This window comes from Musca autumnalis, unplaced genomic scaffold (assembly GCF_047663935.1).
Source record: "Musca autumnalis isolate F117 unplaced genomic scaffold, ASM4766393v1 scaffold_2, whole genome shotgun sequence".
Taxonomy (NCBI): Eukaryota; Metazoa; Arthropoda; class Insecta; order Diptera; family Muscidae; genus Musca; species Musca autumnalis.
Window position 1 is genome coordinate 88566994 of NW_027411755.1, and position 18724 is coordinate 88585717.

Genomic DNA, 18724 nt, shown 5'->3' on the forward strand with positions numbered 1-18724 from the left:
AGAGCAGAATTACAAATCTAATCTTACTTATGCATACAAATCATCATCTTCTGAACATTTTCGATGTCAAAACAAGTTCTATATTAAGACTAGAACCTCTAAACATTAGAAAAAAATTAATTTGAAGTCATATTTTGCTATTCTACTCCTATAAGAATTGTCAATTATATTTTCAATAAAAATCGTTTACACCATAATCATTGTGGCAGAGCATATTGTGGACTGATAAAAATACATATATTTGAACATAATTCATCTTAAAATACACTTTTCGGTAAGCTTGAGTCAAAAACCCTCCAAAAGGTTGGGTATCCATGCCCAAAAGCTCCCAGGCATAAGAATAGTCTGATCCACCATTTAAAATACTGCAATATTTAATTGTTATCGTTAATGCTGTGGACTATAATGAATATTTTGGCACTATGAACGATCTTTCATGACAACATGCGAATGTAAAAATAGGGAGAAAAAAGCAAAGCGGCATAAGTATTTTGACACGTCATAATTATCTTACTTTTGGTACTTAATCGTATCTTTTGGTACCAAAATTAATTGCTTAGCTAAATTATTAAGATTTAAGTAAAAATTCACTCGACAGTCATAGATTTTAAATTAAAATAGGGAATGTTGGTGTCAAAAGATCTAACGAAATTTAAAATTACAGTTTCGTTGATAAATGTAGCTAATTGAGTAGATATTGATGCAGTTATCTGTTTATTTTGTAACGAATAAATATCAAAATACTGAAAACGCTGTAAATATGCACGATCTAGGCAGAAAATTTGATATTACGAACGTTGCTCTCCGGTAAATAGAGTAGAATTACAAATCTAATCTTATTTATGCACACAAATCATCATCTTCTGAACATGTTCGATGTCAAAACAAGTTCTATATTAACCCAGCAAAAAATTTTGGAGGTTGTGCAATTGGAGTTATGATTTCACAACATCTTTCGATGTAGTCCAACAGAGTTATGAAAAATGTACTCCGTTCGATACATTTTATAAGCAGTTGCTGTAGAGATCCCTACAGAAAAAACAGTTGGTTGATCCCTAAAGATTTCTTCAAAAGATAAACAAGAGTGTATACATTTCGAAGAATTTGTTATAAAATAAAGAAATAACAACTTAAGTTGCGAACATTTTTGCGGTAATTCACGAGACGGAAATTTTTAATGGAGTGGAGTTGGAGTCCATGTCGAAAGCTGAACTAGTGATGGGAAGGCAACATAAAAAATTTAGGATGATGAAAGAAAATCAGATGCGATTGGATTAAATCGGGAACGGAGGAAGTAAGCTCAAATGTGATTGAATTCAATGGAAACTTTTTTAATTTGTGTTTATATAATAAAGTTCTTTGTGTTCTTCTTTTACACAAATAATAAATGCATTTTATTTATTCTGGGATATTTCGCAATAGCTTGCATTTTTACTGCATCTTTAGATTGATTAAAAACACAATCCGAAGAGTGCCTTTAAATTCAATCCAAACGACTACATCGAAAACGGAGTGCATCCTAGCTGTGTGCTGTGGAAGCAAAATAGAGTGCATACTAGCTGCGCGCTCTCTTGTAAAATTCATGCAAATTAATGAATTAAGCCAGAAATCCTCTTGTGTGACAAGGCCCTGAGGCTGATAGACTTTGCATCGGAAAAAAACATGGTTGTTAGTGGCACCAGATTTAAGCATCTCGACATAAGGGTACCGGGCTGTCTCCGGACAGGTCCTGTAATTGGGCCATGACCTTCTTATTCCACCATAGCTTTGTTCCTTTACTTTTTTAATGGTAAGAGTGGTAAAAGAGAAAAGTGTCAAAATTGCTCTCTCATGAACATTTTTACCAGAAAAGTAAAGGAACGGAAAATGGTAGATTTGGCAGCAATGTCAAAAAGAAACATAAAAACTAAATTTTCGTCTTTTATTTCACAGTTTTTAATTTAGTTTTGTCAGCGTTCGACTTTTTCTTCTGTCCATTTTCTTCTTCATTGTGAAACAAAAGTCGGAAAATCAGTTCTGCCATTTTTTACCTGCAGAATTTTTGCTGGTAGATGGCCATTTTCGGTCTCTCTCCTCTCTCACTCTCTTAAAAATTGCTTCCAGTTTTGCACTTTTCGGGGTTAAGGAACGCTTTGCAGGTTAAAAATGGTAACAAAAAACCACAGGTAAGTAAAGGAACACAGCTCATGTTATGAACCTTATTCATTGCATCATAAAAGTAATAGCCTGTTTATATTATAGCCTTTTGTGGGGTTAACCTTCTTTATGAGGATTTATTTGACATATAAGGTCTGTACGATAACTTTGCAAGTAAAAAGTACTTGCAAGTATTCAGCAAGTTCTCAGTAACTTCTCTCCACTTATTTCAAATAATTCTCTTTAAATATCATAAATTAACGGCTGGCCGCCCACATAGTGTTCCTCCTACTCCATGGATGCGCCGTCACCTTAGAAATAAAACAATCATCACAAACTACAAAATAAGTCGTTTTCCAAAATTTATTTAATCATCTCTTCTCTTTTTTATCTTGTAATTATTTTAATAAACAAATGTTTGTTTATATTTTTGCCAAAAATTGCAAAGTCCGCCACAAAACATTCGAATTTAAATCAGCTTATCAAACTTGCAAATTCTTACAAGGAAAATTTTGTTGCAAAAACTTGTAAGTTCTCAGTAACAAAAGTCTCCAAAACTATCCAAAATTCTCTCACAATTCTCTCCAAATTTGCTCTCTTTTACTTTACAAGTTTATTATCGAACAGCATTTTGTAAAAGGTTTTACAAATTTGTACAAACTTTTGGGTTATCGTACAGACCTATATGCAATTGAATTGACATTTGAAACCCTGTGGGTTTGTTAATGCCTTGTTCATACTAAGGCTAATTCGCTCTATATTCGTTGTTCGAACCCAAATTACGATATTATTACTTCATTTCCCATACAAAATTTTTAGAACGAACAACTTTATTCAATTTAAATTACTCTCAGAACGACGATAAAATGTGTCCCATCTCTAACAAATGAGAGAATTTATCGAAATAAATTAATTATGACAGGAAAAATAAAAAATTAAAAATGTATTAAAAATCCAAACCTTTTTAGAAAAACTGCAAAATATGAATGAAAAGGAAACGGTCCAACGACTAGTATACATTGAAATCATAGCAAATTTTGTCTTCTCTTTCATTGCAGTTACATTTCTTGTCCATCGTTTTAAATTCGCGTACAAATTTAGAAACAAAAATCAAATGCCTGCCGGAAATTCTGTATACCAAAAAGTTATTTTCTCTCGTTAATTTTTAAAATAGAAAAATTTGAAAATATACTGAAAACACCAAAATGTTGAGAAAAAATAGAAAACATGAATGAAAATAATATAATTTAATATTGAATAGCTATCTGTAAGAAGGAGAAATATTTTTCCAGTTCATATTAATTAATTTTACTCGACTTTTGGCTGAAACTTTCTTTAAAATCAGTAAACAAATACTATGAAAATATGAATCATGTTGCTATGAATTGTGTACCATGTCGTATGAACGGGTTAATTCGTGTACGTAATTATGAGAACGAACGACGTGATTCAAATGCTGGTATGAACATGGCATAAATCCTCTTAAAGTCCCAATTTACATTAGGCCATTTTACTTGTGGCAATTGTCAGTTTGTGGGCGAGAGAGGGTGTTGAGAGGCAAAGGTTTACCATGTACCTCAACTCTCTCTCCATCAAACTGACAATTGCCGCAAGGAAAATTGCCTAACACTATGTTTACATATATGAAATCCACTCGATTTCAACTGTCAATTCCTTGGCGTATACGTCAAATGAAAACTCATTTGAAATCGATTCGATTTCATTTGACGTTTGAGCAATGGAATTGACAGTTGAAATCGAGTGGATTTCGTAAATGTAAACATAGTATAATATAAATATGGGCATATATAAACGTACTATTTGCTTGGTTTACATGTACGACATCCACTCGATTTCAACTGTCAACTCCATTGCTTAAACGTCAAATGAAATCCAATGGACTTCGGATGAGTTTTCATTTGACGTATACGCAAAGGAATTGACAGTTGAAATCGAGTGAATTTCATAAATGTAAACCAAGCATTACACTCGGATAACGATTATTCGATAAATTAGTTCCACTCGATAATTCGTTCAATGTTAATCCCATCACTGACAAGGTTACATTGTTGTTTGTGTTGTAGAAAAGAAAATACGATAATCCCAAAACATGGGCACGGAATGAACGAAGGCAATTCAAAACAATTTAATTTAGTTTGCAATTCTAATACTTTTAAGTGTAATTGAATAAAGGAAATGGTTTCACAAACACGAAAACGGTTACTGATATTATTGGTTATAGTGGTAATAATATTCCTTTTGATTCGTTATGTATTCTTCACCGGATCTTTAGAGGCAAGTATTAATGTTGCTCCTGCACCTCAACTTGTAGTACCACAAGAACAGCACGAAAGCCACGTAGGTTATTTATATGCAAATCTAATATTAACCACCTAATTTTGTGATTATGTTTATTTGTAGGATGTAGAAAGCTATCGTCGTAACGTTGGAGCACCAGTATTGGTTACGGTTTTCTATGAGGCTTTGTGTCCAGACAGCAAACATTTTATAACAAAACAATTGGTTCCTGCCTTTAAAGAAGCTTCCATATTAATGGATACTAAGCTTGTACCGTATGGTAAAGCCTCAACAATGACCAATCCTGACGGTACCTATCGTTTTGACTGTCAACATGGCCAAGTAGAATGTGACGCGAACACATATCATGCTTGTACGATAGAAGCAATACAAGATCCACAGTCACGTCTTGATATGATTGCCTGTATGATACGGGATAATCGCTTGCCCAAGGAGGCACTTCATAAGGTGGGTAAAATGTAAAATATAAGGTAGAGTCGGTAAAAAGGCTTTTTGGTTGTCGGTTTTTCGGTCTTTCTCATATGACCAAGTCCAACTCCATATAAGCAATATTTACCATTCTTGATTTCTGTTTTCCAATAAGATTATTCTGTGGTCTTGAAGGAATTTCTAATTGAGGTCTCGTCTTTCTTCAGGAAAATCTATTGACAAACTATCCCCACACATCTTGTATGGACATTACATTTCATCGAAATTTGATTAGATCTATGAGAACATAATGTTTTTTATAGAATACTTTATATAACACTTTTACTTGTAGAAGACCACTTTAAACATGGTCATCTCTTAGGAGACAAAAACATTTTATCGTAGAACTCAGCAGTTTGTGCAGATAGTTTCCTCATAGGAGATCAGTATCTCTCAATAAAAGAAAATACCATTTGGTTTTCATATTGAAGATCAGATTCAGTTCTCCTAAAATGCTACATACTCCTTTTGTAGAAGACACCGATGAATTCTTATAGAAGATAAAATGAGGTCTTATATGAGATGACCTGTAGGTTTTCTAATAGATCTTATCAAAAACTATGTGGGATTTGAAACAATTATTCCAAAGTGTAGTCAAAATGTTTCCGATATGCATTTTGTAATCTAACTGAGTTAGGCTTTGCTTACATGTTTTCTCAAAGTTCTTTCTTTTAAACACGAACAAATGTGCCACCGAAATGTTATATACATACATATCTTTAGGGGAATAAAAAAGGTTGGGTTTAGGTTTACAAATCATAAGTGCGAACTTCACATATCTCTCAACGGTATTAAACAATTATTATCCTATTTTTATTTCACAGTTATACACCAGTCATTATATAAGTCTCCTTTTGTTATTTATTGGCTCGAGGTCAGTAGAATAAAAATAATTTTAGTCCTGTTTTTATATCATTTTACTTTTCCAATCGGCTTTCACGATGTGCAAACTTTGGACCAAATCGGGAGTTATCGTGCTCACCAGACAGACGGACGGACATTGCAAAATCGACTCCAAATTGTCTGAAACACATTTCGCCCAAACATACTTGGGGTCTAAAACCATTATTTCGATGAGGCACATTTTGCCCGTATGAAAGTGTATATGGTAATATTCAAAAAAGTTTTACAATCGTTGAAGTTGAGGTTCTCCATTTAATATGTCTCGAACTGTTAATATATTTTATAAAATATGAATATGCATATTTATTTTAATTGAAGTGTTCTAGCCACGATCTCATAATATGGACATAACAAATAATTTTCGTGGAAGCTGCGTTGGTGGTAATATAAAAAAATGGGAAAAATGTGTTGAAGTATGTGAAAAGAACTAAAGAATTCCCCTTGGGCAACATGGTTCCAATGTATGACTTTTCGATATATACACTACATCCGCCTAAAATCGATGCTGACATTTTGAAGTTTTGATTTCAGTGTTTTTCGAATTTTTCTTATAATTAGAGGGTGCAACTAGATAATAATCCAAACTGGTTATAGAATTTTAGAACTCGTGATTCCACGTCTTTCGATGTATATCTCATGAGTGTTCTCCGTACAGCTTCCTAGTAATAGGAGTCCAAAGGCGAAAATTTGGAAAGTAGGAAAATCTGCAAAAATATATTTAGACAATTCCGCGAATTGAACCCCGATTTTCTTTTATTATTTTTACATAAATATAATCCTTTGTACGCGATTATAATATTTGCCAAAAAGGTGTGTCACAAATTACAAAGATTCGGGAGTAATATCCCTATTTATCGCAAAATAGAATGTGATGGCACATCCGCAGTTCTTGACGAATCTGTCTAAAATAATATATATTGACGTATTTTTAATAGGCGGCCATTGAAATCGGATGCACCTTGTAATCATATTACTTACTTACTTAGTTGGCCCATTACAGAACATTTGTTCCATAGACCGAACTAAGAAAAGATCTCCATTCCTCTCTGTTTTTCGCTTGACTTTTTGGAATACCGCGCCTTTCCATTTCTTCATCCACTTGTGTGCTCCATCGAAGCTTAGGCCTGCCGATTCTGCGTGCACCGCCATGTGGCATGTATTCATACGCCTTTTTAGCGGGTTCATCATCGCTCATTCTCATGATATGGCCTAGCCAACGCAATCGTTGCATCTCGATACGTTTAACTATATGCATGTCTTTGTATAGCTTATATAGCTCGTGGTTCATACGACGTCGATATTCACCGTCAACGCAAATCGGCCCGTAGATCTTTCGAAGAATTTTCCTCTCAAACACACCAAGCACTGCCTTATCTGCTTGCGCAAGTACCCATGCTTCGGAGCCATACATTAGCACGGGTAGTATCAGCGTTTTGTATAGTGTTATTTTTGTTTGACGAGATGTGGCTTTGTTTTTAAATTGCTTACTTAATCCATAGTAGCATCTGTTGGCCAATACAATTCTTCTTCTTATTTCACAACTGATGTTGTTTGTTGTGTTTATGGCAGTGCCGAGGTAGACGAAGTCTTTAACTACCTCAAAATTGTAGGTACCAACTTCTACGGTTGGTCCGAGCTCTATGGACGCTTTGCGCGTCGACACCATCAATTTGGTCTTTTCGCCGTTTACCGCCAGACCCACTTTCGCAGATTCTGCTTCGACCTTCCTAAAGGTATCAGTTGCTTCCTTTACTGATCGTCCCATGATGTCTATGTCATCAGCATAGGCAAGTAACATGTGGCTATTGGTGTAAATTGTGCCATTTCTTTTGACATTTGCATCTCGTATTACCTTTTCCAGCAAAATGTTGAATAGGTCACACGAAAGGCTGTCTCCTTGTCTGAAACCTCTTTTGGTACAAAATTCTTCGGAGAGGTTCTTTCCAATTTTAACTGAGGACCTAGTATCAGTTAGAGTCATCTTACAAAGCCGGATGAGCTTTGCGGGAATACCAAATTCAGACATTGCATGGAAAACCTTTGATCGGAGGGGACTGTCGAATGCTGCTTTATAATCGACAAAAAGATGAAATGTGTCGATCTGCATCTCTTGCGTCTTCTCTAGGATTTGCCGCAGGGTAAATATCTGGTCAATGGTGGACTTGCCAGGTCTAAAGCCACATTGGTATGGTCCAATTATCTCGTTGACCATAGGCTTTATTCGATCGCACAGTATCCCTGACACTATCTTATAGGCAATAGGGAGTAGACTTATGCCCCTATAGTTGGAGCATACAGTCTTATCTCCTTTTTTGTGGACGGGACATAGGATGCTCAGGTTCCAATCGTCGGGTACGCGTTCTTCCTGCCAGATGGTGCTAACTAGCTGATGCATACACCTTATCAGCGCGTCGCCTCCGGTTTTAAACAGCTCGGCTGGTAAGCCATCGGCTCCTGCTGCTTTATTATTCTTCAGCCGGTTGATTGCTGTTTTTACCTCATCTTGGCCGGGTGGTATACATTCTATACCATCTTCTGGGATTGGATCTGCGGTATCATCGTCTTCGCCACTATTGGATACCAGCAGATTGGAGAAATGTTCCTTCCATATCCTGAGCACGCTATCTGTATCTGTTACCAGATTACCTTGCTGGTCTCTACAGGAGGATGTGCCTGTACCAAAGCCATCTGTTTGATGTTTCACTCTTTGGTAGAATTTTCGGACTTCATTCTGGCTCCTGTACATCTCGATTTTTTCACACTCCCGCTTTTCCATTTCTCTCTTTTTCTTGCGGAAAAGACGTTTCTCTTCTCTCCTTTTCTCCCGATATCTCTCTCGTGCGCTACGCGTTGCTACTGATTGTAAAGTAGCTCTATATGCCGCATTTTTATCTTCGGTAGCAGCACGACACTCCTGGTCATACCATGAATTCCTTTGTGGAGGTCTCTGGAATCCAAGTATGGATTTTGCGGCTGTTTGCATGGAGTGGGCAATATTTTGCCATTGTGTTGTTATGTTATCGGGACAAGGAGTGCTCGCGTTAAGCAATTGGGCTAGTTGAGTGGAATATGCTGTGGCTATCTGTTGTGTTTGCAGCCTATCGATGTCCAACTTCCGCGTTGTGTCTGTTCGTGCCTTTGCTGCAACAAGATAGTGGTCCGAATCAATGTTTGCGCCTCGGAACGATCGTACATCCAACACGCTGGATGAATGTCTTCCATCTATCACAACATGATCAATTTGATTACTTGTTCTTTGATCTGGGGACAGCCAGGTGCCCTTATGAATATCGAGATGATTAAATCTGGTACTGCTAACTACCATGTTTTTTGTAGCTGCAAAGTCTATCAGCCTCATACCATTGTCAGATGTTTCACTGTGGAGACTGAATTTCCCGACTGTTGGGCCAAAGATATTCTCCTTTCCAATTTTGGCATTAAAATCGCCTAGAATGATTTTAATGTCATGGGCAGGGCAACTGTCATATGTTTCTTCTAAGCGCTCGTAAAATATATCTTTGGTCTGTTCGTCCTTTTCTTCAGTGGGAGCATGAGCGCAAATAAAGCTGACGTTGAAGAATTTAGCTTTTATTCGAATTGCGGCAAGTCTTTCATTCACTGGGGTGAAGCTGGATACCAGATGTTTTAGTCTCCGACTAACTACGAATCCGCAACCAAACTCATGCTTTACGTCATGGCAGCTATAATACAGTGCGTCACCTTTAGGTGTTGTTGTGACGCCTTTCCCAATCCATCGTATTTCCTGTATGGCAGTAATATCGGCCTTGTACTTTTCAAGTACGTCTGCCAATGAGAAGACTGCACCTTCTCTATAAAGAGTGCGAACATTCCAGGTGCAGATTCGCAGATCATGGTCCTTAAAACGTTTGCGGGGTTCGTCAACTTTAGAGGGGTTTGTTTTTCTTTTCTTTCGTTTTTTCATAGTAGGCTGTTTTTTTCTAGGGGAGGGTTACTAACCCGACGCCCAAACCCAAGTTTTTAACGTTCTTATGGGTGAACGCGCGGCACATGTTAGCTCACTACCTTTAACGGGTGTTAAAGGCAGTTCCCCAGGTGACACCACGGGGAGGTCAGTGTCCACTTGAGATGAAAGAGGGACCAAGATAAATCCTGGGCTTTGCCATGTTAAAACCGGTCAGGACCGTTCCTTGGTATCTTCCATCCCCTACGTCACCCTGTAATCATATGCACTTCGCGTAATTTTTGCCCACTTGAAGGTTTTTTGAATAGTAAGATGCAACTGATGGCACACTTTGGCCGCTGAATGAAACATGGGAAAATTTTTTCTTTGATTGTAATTTCCATATTACTCTCTACTTCTTATTTCTATTGCTTATTACAGAAAGTAAATATACTTTCACGAATAGTAATTACTTTTCTTGTAGAAGTTTAAGCAAAATACTTCAGGATTTGCATGGAAATTTAGCGAAATAATAGAATGACTCCCAACATTTTTTTTTTTTCAAATTTTTCGTATTTAACCAAAAAATATATTTTTAAAATAACTTCCAACAACAAGTTTCCGTTTTTTGTTGCTGCTGTTATACCTATGCAAGGTATAAACGCGATCTTTATTTGGCCTCACATTTTTCTACGTGTTGTCTAGATTCTGTACGTATTTTTTAATTATTTTTTTAGAGATTTTTATGGACTCTAAGTTAGAATAAATAAAATTTACTCCAGTTCATACTCACACATTTGGGATTTCACCACATTTCTGTGGCATGTTCTGAAGAGCTGTGTATTACATTCTAGCGAATATTTGTCCAAAAGAAAACATTAAGAAAAAATTAACAGGTTTGGAGATATGATGCAAAATGTATACAAATTATGGAATTTTTAGATATATTTTAAAATTTGAGGCAATAAAAGTAGTTTTTCGAGTTCATTATTTCTCCAAATATTTTATTCTTATCCTTAGCTACAAATTGCTTCAGAGGTCAGAAGAAGATTCGCATGTTTAGATGGGGCCATAAAATACAAGCTGGATCTGACACAGCAAAACCCAACTACGAGTTTTGTCGTTTGGGTCTGTACTTTCCAAAAATCCTCAGTTCGAATTGTTCGTACAAGATTTCCTTAAAAGTGTTGCACAGTCTTATAAAATCAATGTTATTTGGTATTTAAAGTATAATTCCTGATGATGATCGACGATGCCGATCAAAATACTGGAAAAATAAAATGATTTAAAAAAAATTAAAAGGTTTTTTATTCCGACCTCGAGCCAAACTAAACTAAATAGGAAATCTGTTCCATTTTTGCTCAAACTCCTACAAAATAATATACATATATTTTTCTTTTTTTACAGTGTGCCAAGCAGCATAATATTGACAATGTTGATCTCATACAAAAATGTTTTGACAGTTCCCACGGCAGTGAATTATTAAAATTAAATGGCGATTTAACTCATGCTCTACGACCTTCAATTACATTCATACCCACCATTACTTTGGACGGATATCAGGGGAAACAAGCTTTAATACTAAAAAATCTTTTAGCGGAAATTTGCAAAATTGCTGGGGACAATGATAAAGCTGATGAAATATGTCACCAACATTTATAAGCACCAAAATGTACACATCACAATGTCTTCAGGCTGATATTATTACATTCTACTGACTTTCTTTGTTAGCTATTCCAAAATATAGTGAAGTATTGTCAACAAAAATATTGGCAATATGGCATTTATTTTTCTAATAGATTTGCTTTTAAAATCAAAAAAAAAACCTAAGGAAAGTGATTTATCATCACACAACCTATCATTCGTTTTTACACCTCAATACCAAAGATGGGTATATATTTTAGAACAACTTATTTCTGGTCAAAAACAACGTCTTATTAAAAAAAGGAAAAAAAAACATTATTCTTTGCATACTTGTAAAATACTTTTAAGATAAAAACAACAGACATGAAAAATAATAAAAAACAATTATTAGTACAACTGTAACAAAAAACAGATTCACACATTATTTAATTGATAATTACAATTAATTAGAAATGAAACGAAACATGCTGATTACTGTCTAAAATTTCTTTAATATTGTGATTTATAACAGTCATGCACATGCCTTTAATTTAAATTAAGTCTTATCCAGGGTTTCGGAGTCGGTGTCGGAGTCTGAGTCGAAAAAAATAACTCGACTCCGACTCCGGGCAAAATTTTTTTCCTACATATTCGATTTATTTTATTCTTATATTAAAAATATGCGAACAAATAATTTTGTTGGCTCGTTTATCCATATTATAGGAAAACTATGAAAACATGTAGACAAAATTATATTGTAGTCAGTTAGAGGATGATGCAGAGGATATTTACTATCATTTGAGCAATATAATAATCAATTTCTATGTCTATTTTCCCATGTCAGTCTGTCTGCTGAATTCAGTACATAGTTTAAAATTATATATTTTGCATTAGTCTCAGATTTCTTATCAGCCGAATTGTTTTAATTTCACATATTGTATTTTATATAGGTCAACGTTTTTTATAGCCCGTTCAAGCTGACAATGTTCAAAGCTTAAAGGTTTTCTCACGGGGAAGAGTACCAGTGAAACTCTAACTTCGGTTTTATTGAGTTTTTCAGCCCTATTCTGAACGCATGGGAGTTGGGAATTTTTTCCCATTCCCACATTTTCGTATTCTGAACAAAATTTTGTGGGAGTTTTTTTCCCATTTCCCATCTCCCCTCATTCTGAATGAAGTTCGAATTGGGAATTTGTTCCCATGGGAAAAAAGTATACATTCTCTATCTTGAATTGTGGGAGAATTTTGTGTCTTTTTGTGGAAAAAATCTCCCCAGCAAACAGTGTGGGAGTTTGAAAAAAAATTTCTAGAAATTTCATATTTTTATGAAATTTCATATTTTAAGACATCTACACGACAAAATTATTGCAAATATTTATAATCGCCATGTGTTTGCTTAATAAAAGCGTACAAAATGTACTGTAAAATATGTCATTAGTAGACTTCGGATTTTGCATATTCTTATATGATACAAAAACCTGCAAGAATCTAACTGTTTTACACCGATAAAAAATTTTCCTTTATGTTATCGAACAAAACAAGAAAAAGTAATAAAAATTAGTAGATTTTTGCAGTTCTGAAACAGACCATATGTATTGAAATACGAGAAAAAGAGTCATGGTTGATTCTGTTAACGCAGCACAGCAAGTAAAAACAAATCAATTTCAAAAGAATTTTTGGCAATAATTATTAAAATATATTGGAAAATAACCTTAATATATACAATCTTTACAACTTTTATTCATTTTCGTAATATAACCTTCGGGTTTTTTAAATCAGACGACTAACGTTCTATTGAAAACGTGTTAGTCTCCTCAACGACACGACAACGATCACACAAACGTACATACATATGTATATGCCAAATTATTGCAATGCTATTCCATTTTCCGAAATGCCTTTTCTTGAATAGGATCGTTATTTTTGAACGTAGAAGCTTGAAATTTTTCAAGGGCACGTCTTTTAGTTTTAGATTCAATCAAAAACGTGTTTTATTTATTTATTTATTTATTTTTTTTTTTTTTTGAGATACCTCTTCGGAAATTTATGGAGACGATATGTTAACACGCAAAAATATGTAATAATTGAGAAAAATGTCCGAATTTATCTTTTTGAATTTTTTTTAAATATGCAAAATACGAGTTCTAGTGATCATTAGGAATAAGTAAAACTAGCGATATACTCGTTAAATTTTTAAATTCGTTACAAACTTAAAAGTTCCGATTACTTTATACACAAAAATTATTTTTGCCTACTAATTAAAAAAATGCTTACACAAATTCGCATATTCTGAAGAAAATGTGCTTATTAGAACAACATCACACATCGCTGACTCCATTCACTTAAAAATCCATAAATCAATGCACGGTTGTTGAATTAAGTGAGTTGTGCTTTTGCTAATCTAATTCAAAAACCGCGAATTCAATGCAAGTAGGCATTTTGTATTACAAAACAAAATTTACAGCTCCCAAAAGTATGCTATAATAATTTGGTGTAACTAATTTCGAATTTCGAAATTTCAGCTCCCATGGTTTGCTCTTCCCACGTCGTTTAGAATATGGAAAACGTGGGAATGGGAAATTTCGCTCCCATGGGAAACAGTTCCCATGGGAATGTTCAGAATAGGGCTGTTTATTTCAATAAGATTTCAGGATTTTTTTGTAGTTGAGTATTATATTAGAACGAATGTTCTCTCAAGGAATACCTTACAAAGAAGTCAACATATAGGAAAAAATTGGAAACTTTAATATTTACTCTCTTTGAGTGGTATTGAAACCTACCCTCGGAGTCGACTCCGGAGTCTGGAGTCGTGAAAGAAGTCGACTCCAGAGTCGGAGTCGAACTAAAAATGACTCGACTCCGAAACCCTGGTCTCATCATACACGAGCATACAGTAATTCTCTCTCCGTGTTCATATCTGATTTTGTATTATTATTATTCACCCTTATTACGGTTGGCGTAGTCGTAGGCGTTCAAGTGACGTAGACGTTGTCGTAGGCGTAGTCGTAAGTTATATTTTTTATGTGATGAAAATTGATATACATCGAAAATTTTTGACTTTTTTAGCATGTTATATCCTTAAAAAATTGAAAGAAATACATTCGTAATTCCCAGAACAAATTTCTCATTTTAAATAAAACATTCATTTTTTTGATACGACGAATCAGTATTACGTATGGCGTAATACGACAAATGGGTATTACGTATGGCGTTGAAATACGAGGAAAGAGTCGTGAGTGATTTTGTAAACGACAGCATATAAAAATAGAAACAAATCAATTTCTAAAGATTTTTTGGCAATGATTATTAAAATATATTGAAAAATAACTATAATAAATACAAACTTTACTACTTTTATTCATTTGCATAAGATAAATTTCGTGTTTTTATCAGATGACAAACTTTCTATTGAAAATCTGTAAGAGTCCTCATATAACGATTTATGCAATTCAAATTTCTTAGTTTTTGTTCAAGAGACGATTTCAAACGAATTGTTTTACAATTAAAAAAATATATATTTTTTTTAATTTTGTATGAGAAAAAAATTGTCGTTGTCGTAAATGTTACGTGGTACCAAAAAATATCCCTACGACAACGACTACGCCAACGACCGCAAAAACGTCTACGCCAAACACTTATTTTGATTTTAAAAACTGTAGGGTTAGTTGTTCTTCTGAATTGATAGTTTAAAAATGATCTACTAATAATTCTATTAATTTTTGTTATCAAAAGAATTTTTTAAAAATGTAAATTTTAGCTTTTTTGTACAAATACATACATAATACCAATTAGACGTTACGACACGTCAGTTTGCAATTTTGGATACGACAACGCCAACCGTAATAAGGGTGATTATTTTTGGAAATCGACTTTTCCGCCCTACTGATGAACACTTCATGGCACCTGTTAGACAGAATGGTAGTAACTCAAAGGGGGAATGAGTCGAAATACTGTGTCTAATAATACATATGTACATAAATAGTGTTTGTCTCTACTGAAAAACATAAAATTTTGAATTCTACTCTTTTGTTGAACAGGTGCGATATGTATCGACATTTCAGTCAAACTTCTCTATAACGAATTCTTCTAAAATGTACCAAAAAAGTTTCACATACAATATGGTGTGTAATAGAAGTATGATGTGATTCTTGTTATGGATGAGACTAACTAGGTGCTGTGTGCCTGCAGATGATGATGTATGGCTGTTGATGATGATTAGATGATCAGATGGAAAGTTGTATACCCCCAAGGAAGACTTAATACCAAATTTCAGCCCTTTCGAAGGGATATTGAGGCCACAACCTTCAAAATACCAGAAATGCGGAGATACCGTTCTATGGGGGCTATATGAAAGCGTGGACCTATACCTCGAAATTTCAGGTGGATCGTTTTATACCCCCAACGAAGATTAAATACCAAATTTCAGTCATTTCGCTGGGATATTGAGGCTACAACTTTCAAAATACCGACAATCGGGAGGTACCGTTCTATGGGGGCTATATGAAGACGTGGACCTTTACTGACAAATTTCAGGTGGAAAGTTTTATACTCCCATTTAAGTGTGATGTTGAGGCCACAGCCTTCAAAATATCGGAAATCGGAAGGTACCGCTCTATGGGGGCTATATGAAGACGTGGACCCATGCGGACACATTTCAGGTGTAAAGTTTCATACCCCTAACGAAGACTTAATACCACATTTCAGCCATTTCGGTGGGATTTTTAGACCACAAATCCTTGTATATATTTTTGTATATTGTTTTGCATATGCTCATTTTATGTAAAAATATGCCCGATATGCATAATATGCAAAAATTTCGCAGCCTAATTCGTTTTATTTTGAAATAAAACGAGTTTCTGTCTTATCAGATTTTCTCTACGACCATCCTAACCATATATACATATGCATAGGATTCCGCTGTCTAATGATGATGAAGTGTGCTATGTGGGAGGAGATGGTGGATTAAGTTGGAAAGATGGGAAAGGAAGGAAGTGGAAAGTGATAAGACAAGAGAGAAAAATAAGATGAATGAGTAGCTGTAGAGGAGAAATCGGATTGTTTTAAGAAGAAAGATTGATTAAGAAAAATTTTCTAGACTGTTCTAAGCCTATACTGACCCGCCGCAGAGCCACTTAAGACTCTTGCAGTAAACTACGAGGGCGCAACCCTCTATTAGAATAGGTGACTGCTTCACTCGGAGACCGTTGGTCCATTGTGTTCATCCTGTGTAGGCTATTTAAAGATGATGGAGATGATGATTTAAAGATGATGGAGGTGTGTTGTTGAGATGATTTAAGATGAAGAAGATGATAGAGTGTTGATGCAGCTTGATGAGATGAGGATGATAGGATTGAGATGATGGTGAGTGTAGGAGATGTAGAGATTGACGCCAAGGAATTGTCTGGAAAAGTGAAAAGAGACTGATTATTAAGGGTTGTTAAGAACCTTTGCCAAGACATGCTAGATGTCTGTCAAAGTTGAGTAGGACGATGGGATCTATGTTAGACAGGAAGGTTAGAGTGTCTATCTCATATCTGCCTAGTGTACGGTATCTCCTTGTTTGCAACATGGGACACCTACAAAGCAGATGTGCGACAGTCACTATCTCCTCCGCATCTTCACATAGTATGCAGTAGTCAATGCCACTGTCGTCCCATTTTGAAGTTAGGGACCTCAATCTGCAGTGACCTGTTATAAGTCCCACCGCGATTTTCATCTCTAACTTATCAAGTGAGAGGAGGGAAGTCGTTCTTCGACGAGAAACCACAGGCCAGATTGCCTTGGATACCCTACAACCAGGTTTCAATAGCCATCTTTGATGTACTTTCTCATTGAAGATCTCCCGAAGTTTGCCGATGTAGTGGCACATCGGTGGTCGGACGGTTTCATCAACTGATAAGTAGATAGACCTAAGCCACCTCGAGCCAGTTCATCTGCTACCTCGTTTCCCATGATGTTGCTATGACCCGGAACCCAACATAGCTTTACGATATCGTGTATATCCTGCAGAGCTCTCCTACAATCAAGAATAGCTCTTGAATTTATGGACCGTGACTTGAGAGCCCTGAGGGCCGCTTGACTATCGACATATATAGTCACCGGTCCTGTAAGACTGCCTTCAAGCCATTTCACCAATTCAGCTGCTTTCTTGATAGCAAGAATCTCCGCCTGAAAAACACTACAATTATAGTCAAGCTTATATGAGTTTTTAATTAGTGGATTCTCACAGTAGACACCAGCGCCAGTACCTTCTTCCATCTTGGACCCGTCTGTGTAAATTTGCAGACCGTCCAGAGGAGATATGCACTCTGCCCATGCGTCTCTGCTTGGGAAGAAAACAATTAAGGAGTCAAACTTGAATGAGGTAGGCATATAATCGCTTACGCAACCATTGTCACCTAACTCAAGTCGACTATCAACTAGTTTTAGGACATTCGAGTGTCCAAAGTGTGAACCACGCCAACACCCTGACTACCGGAGTCTAAAAGCAGTTCTCGCCGCCTGAAAATGGATTAGGATGTCCAGATGTTGGAGATCCAGGATGACGTTTAAAACAGCTTGAGGAGTGCTTTTAATCGATCCGGTAATCAGCAGTGACGCGGTTCTTTTTTATACACTCGATAATTTGGAAAGTAACGCTTTGTTCCCAAGAGCTTGCCACCAGACCAGTCCACCATAGGTAAGTATGGGCAGGACCACGGTTACATACAGCCAGTGTATGATCTGTGGTCTCAATCCCCAGCTTTTCCCAATGGAGTTCTTACAGGAATAGAGTGCCATGAGTCCTTTCTTCGTTCGCTCCTCTACATTTCTTTTCCATGACAAGCGATGGTCCAGAATAGTGCCGAGGTATTTAGCTTCCGTAGATAGTTCCAGGGCCACCCCGTCCAGGACTGGAGGCTCGAAGTTGGAAATTTTGCGTTTCTTAGTGAATAGTGCAAACCGGGTTTTCCGGGTTTACTCACAGACCGTTGTTCTGGGCCCAGTTTGCAAGCAGTACTAAGGCTCTTTGCATGAGCTCAGAAAGGGTTGGCAGGAATTTGCCACTTATCAGCACAACCACATCATCAGCATAAGCAAACACCTTGATCTTCAGCCGATAGAAGCACACAAGTATTTCATTTATTAAAAGAAGCCATAGCAGGGGTGAGAGAACTCCTACCTGCGGAGTGCCTCTGTTAACAGATTTCCTCACCGAACACTCTCCTATGCATGAGTTGATGATTTTATTCTTCAGCATTTCATCAATCCATTCCACAAGGATGGAGGAAATGCCTGTGTTGCTGAGAGCATTGTGGATTGATTCAAGCTTCACGTTATTGAAAGACCCCTCTATATCGAGAAAGGCCGCCA

The 18724-nt window shown here is 36.0% G+C and overlaps 1 protein-coding gene across 2 annotated transcripts; it reads left to right on the forward strand.

Moving 5' to 3' along the window:
• The first annotated feature begins 4080 nt into the window (after positions 1-4080).
• Positions 4081-11515, forward strand: LOC141394199 (GILT-like protein 1). Of its 2 annotated transcripts, none has more exons than XM_073968175.1 (3): positions 4081-4494; positions 4558-4902; positions 11156-11515. In XM_073968175.1, the coding sequence occupies exons 1-3, from the start codon at positions 4333-4335 to the stop codon at positions 11408-11410; spliced, it is 762 nt and encodes a 253-aa protein (XP_073824276.1). In that variant the 5' UTR covers positions 4081-4332; the 3' UTR covers positions 11411-11515. The 2 variants fall into 2 exon arrangements, with proteins under 2 accessions (XP_073824276.1, XP_073824277.1); XM_073968176.1 differs by having other exon boundaries at positions 4173-4431.
• Positions 11516-18724: the final 7209 nt, after the last annotated feature.

Coding starts and splice junctions, on each gene's coding strand:
- LOC141394199 (XM_073968175.1), top strand. CDS start 4,333: ATGGTTTCACAAACACGAAAACGGTTACTGATATTATTGGTTATAGTG. Junction 4,495..4,557: donor AAGAACAGCACGAAAGCCAC/GTAGGTTATTTA, acceptor GTTTATTTGTAG/GATGTAGAAAGCTATCGTCG. Junction 4,903..11,155: donor CCAAGGAGGCACTTCATAAG/GTGGGTAAAATG, acceptor CTTTTTTTACAG/TGTGCCAAGCAGCATAATAT.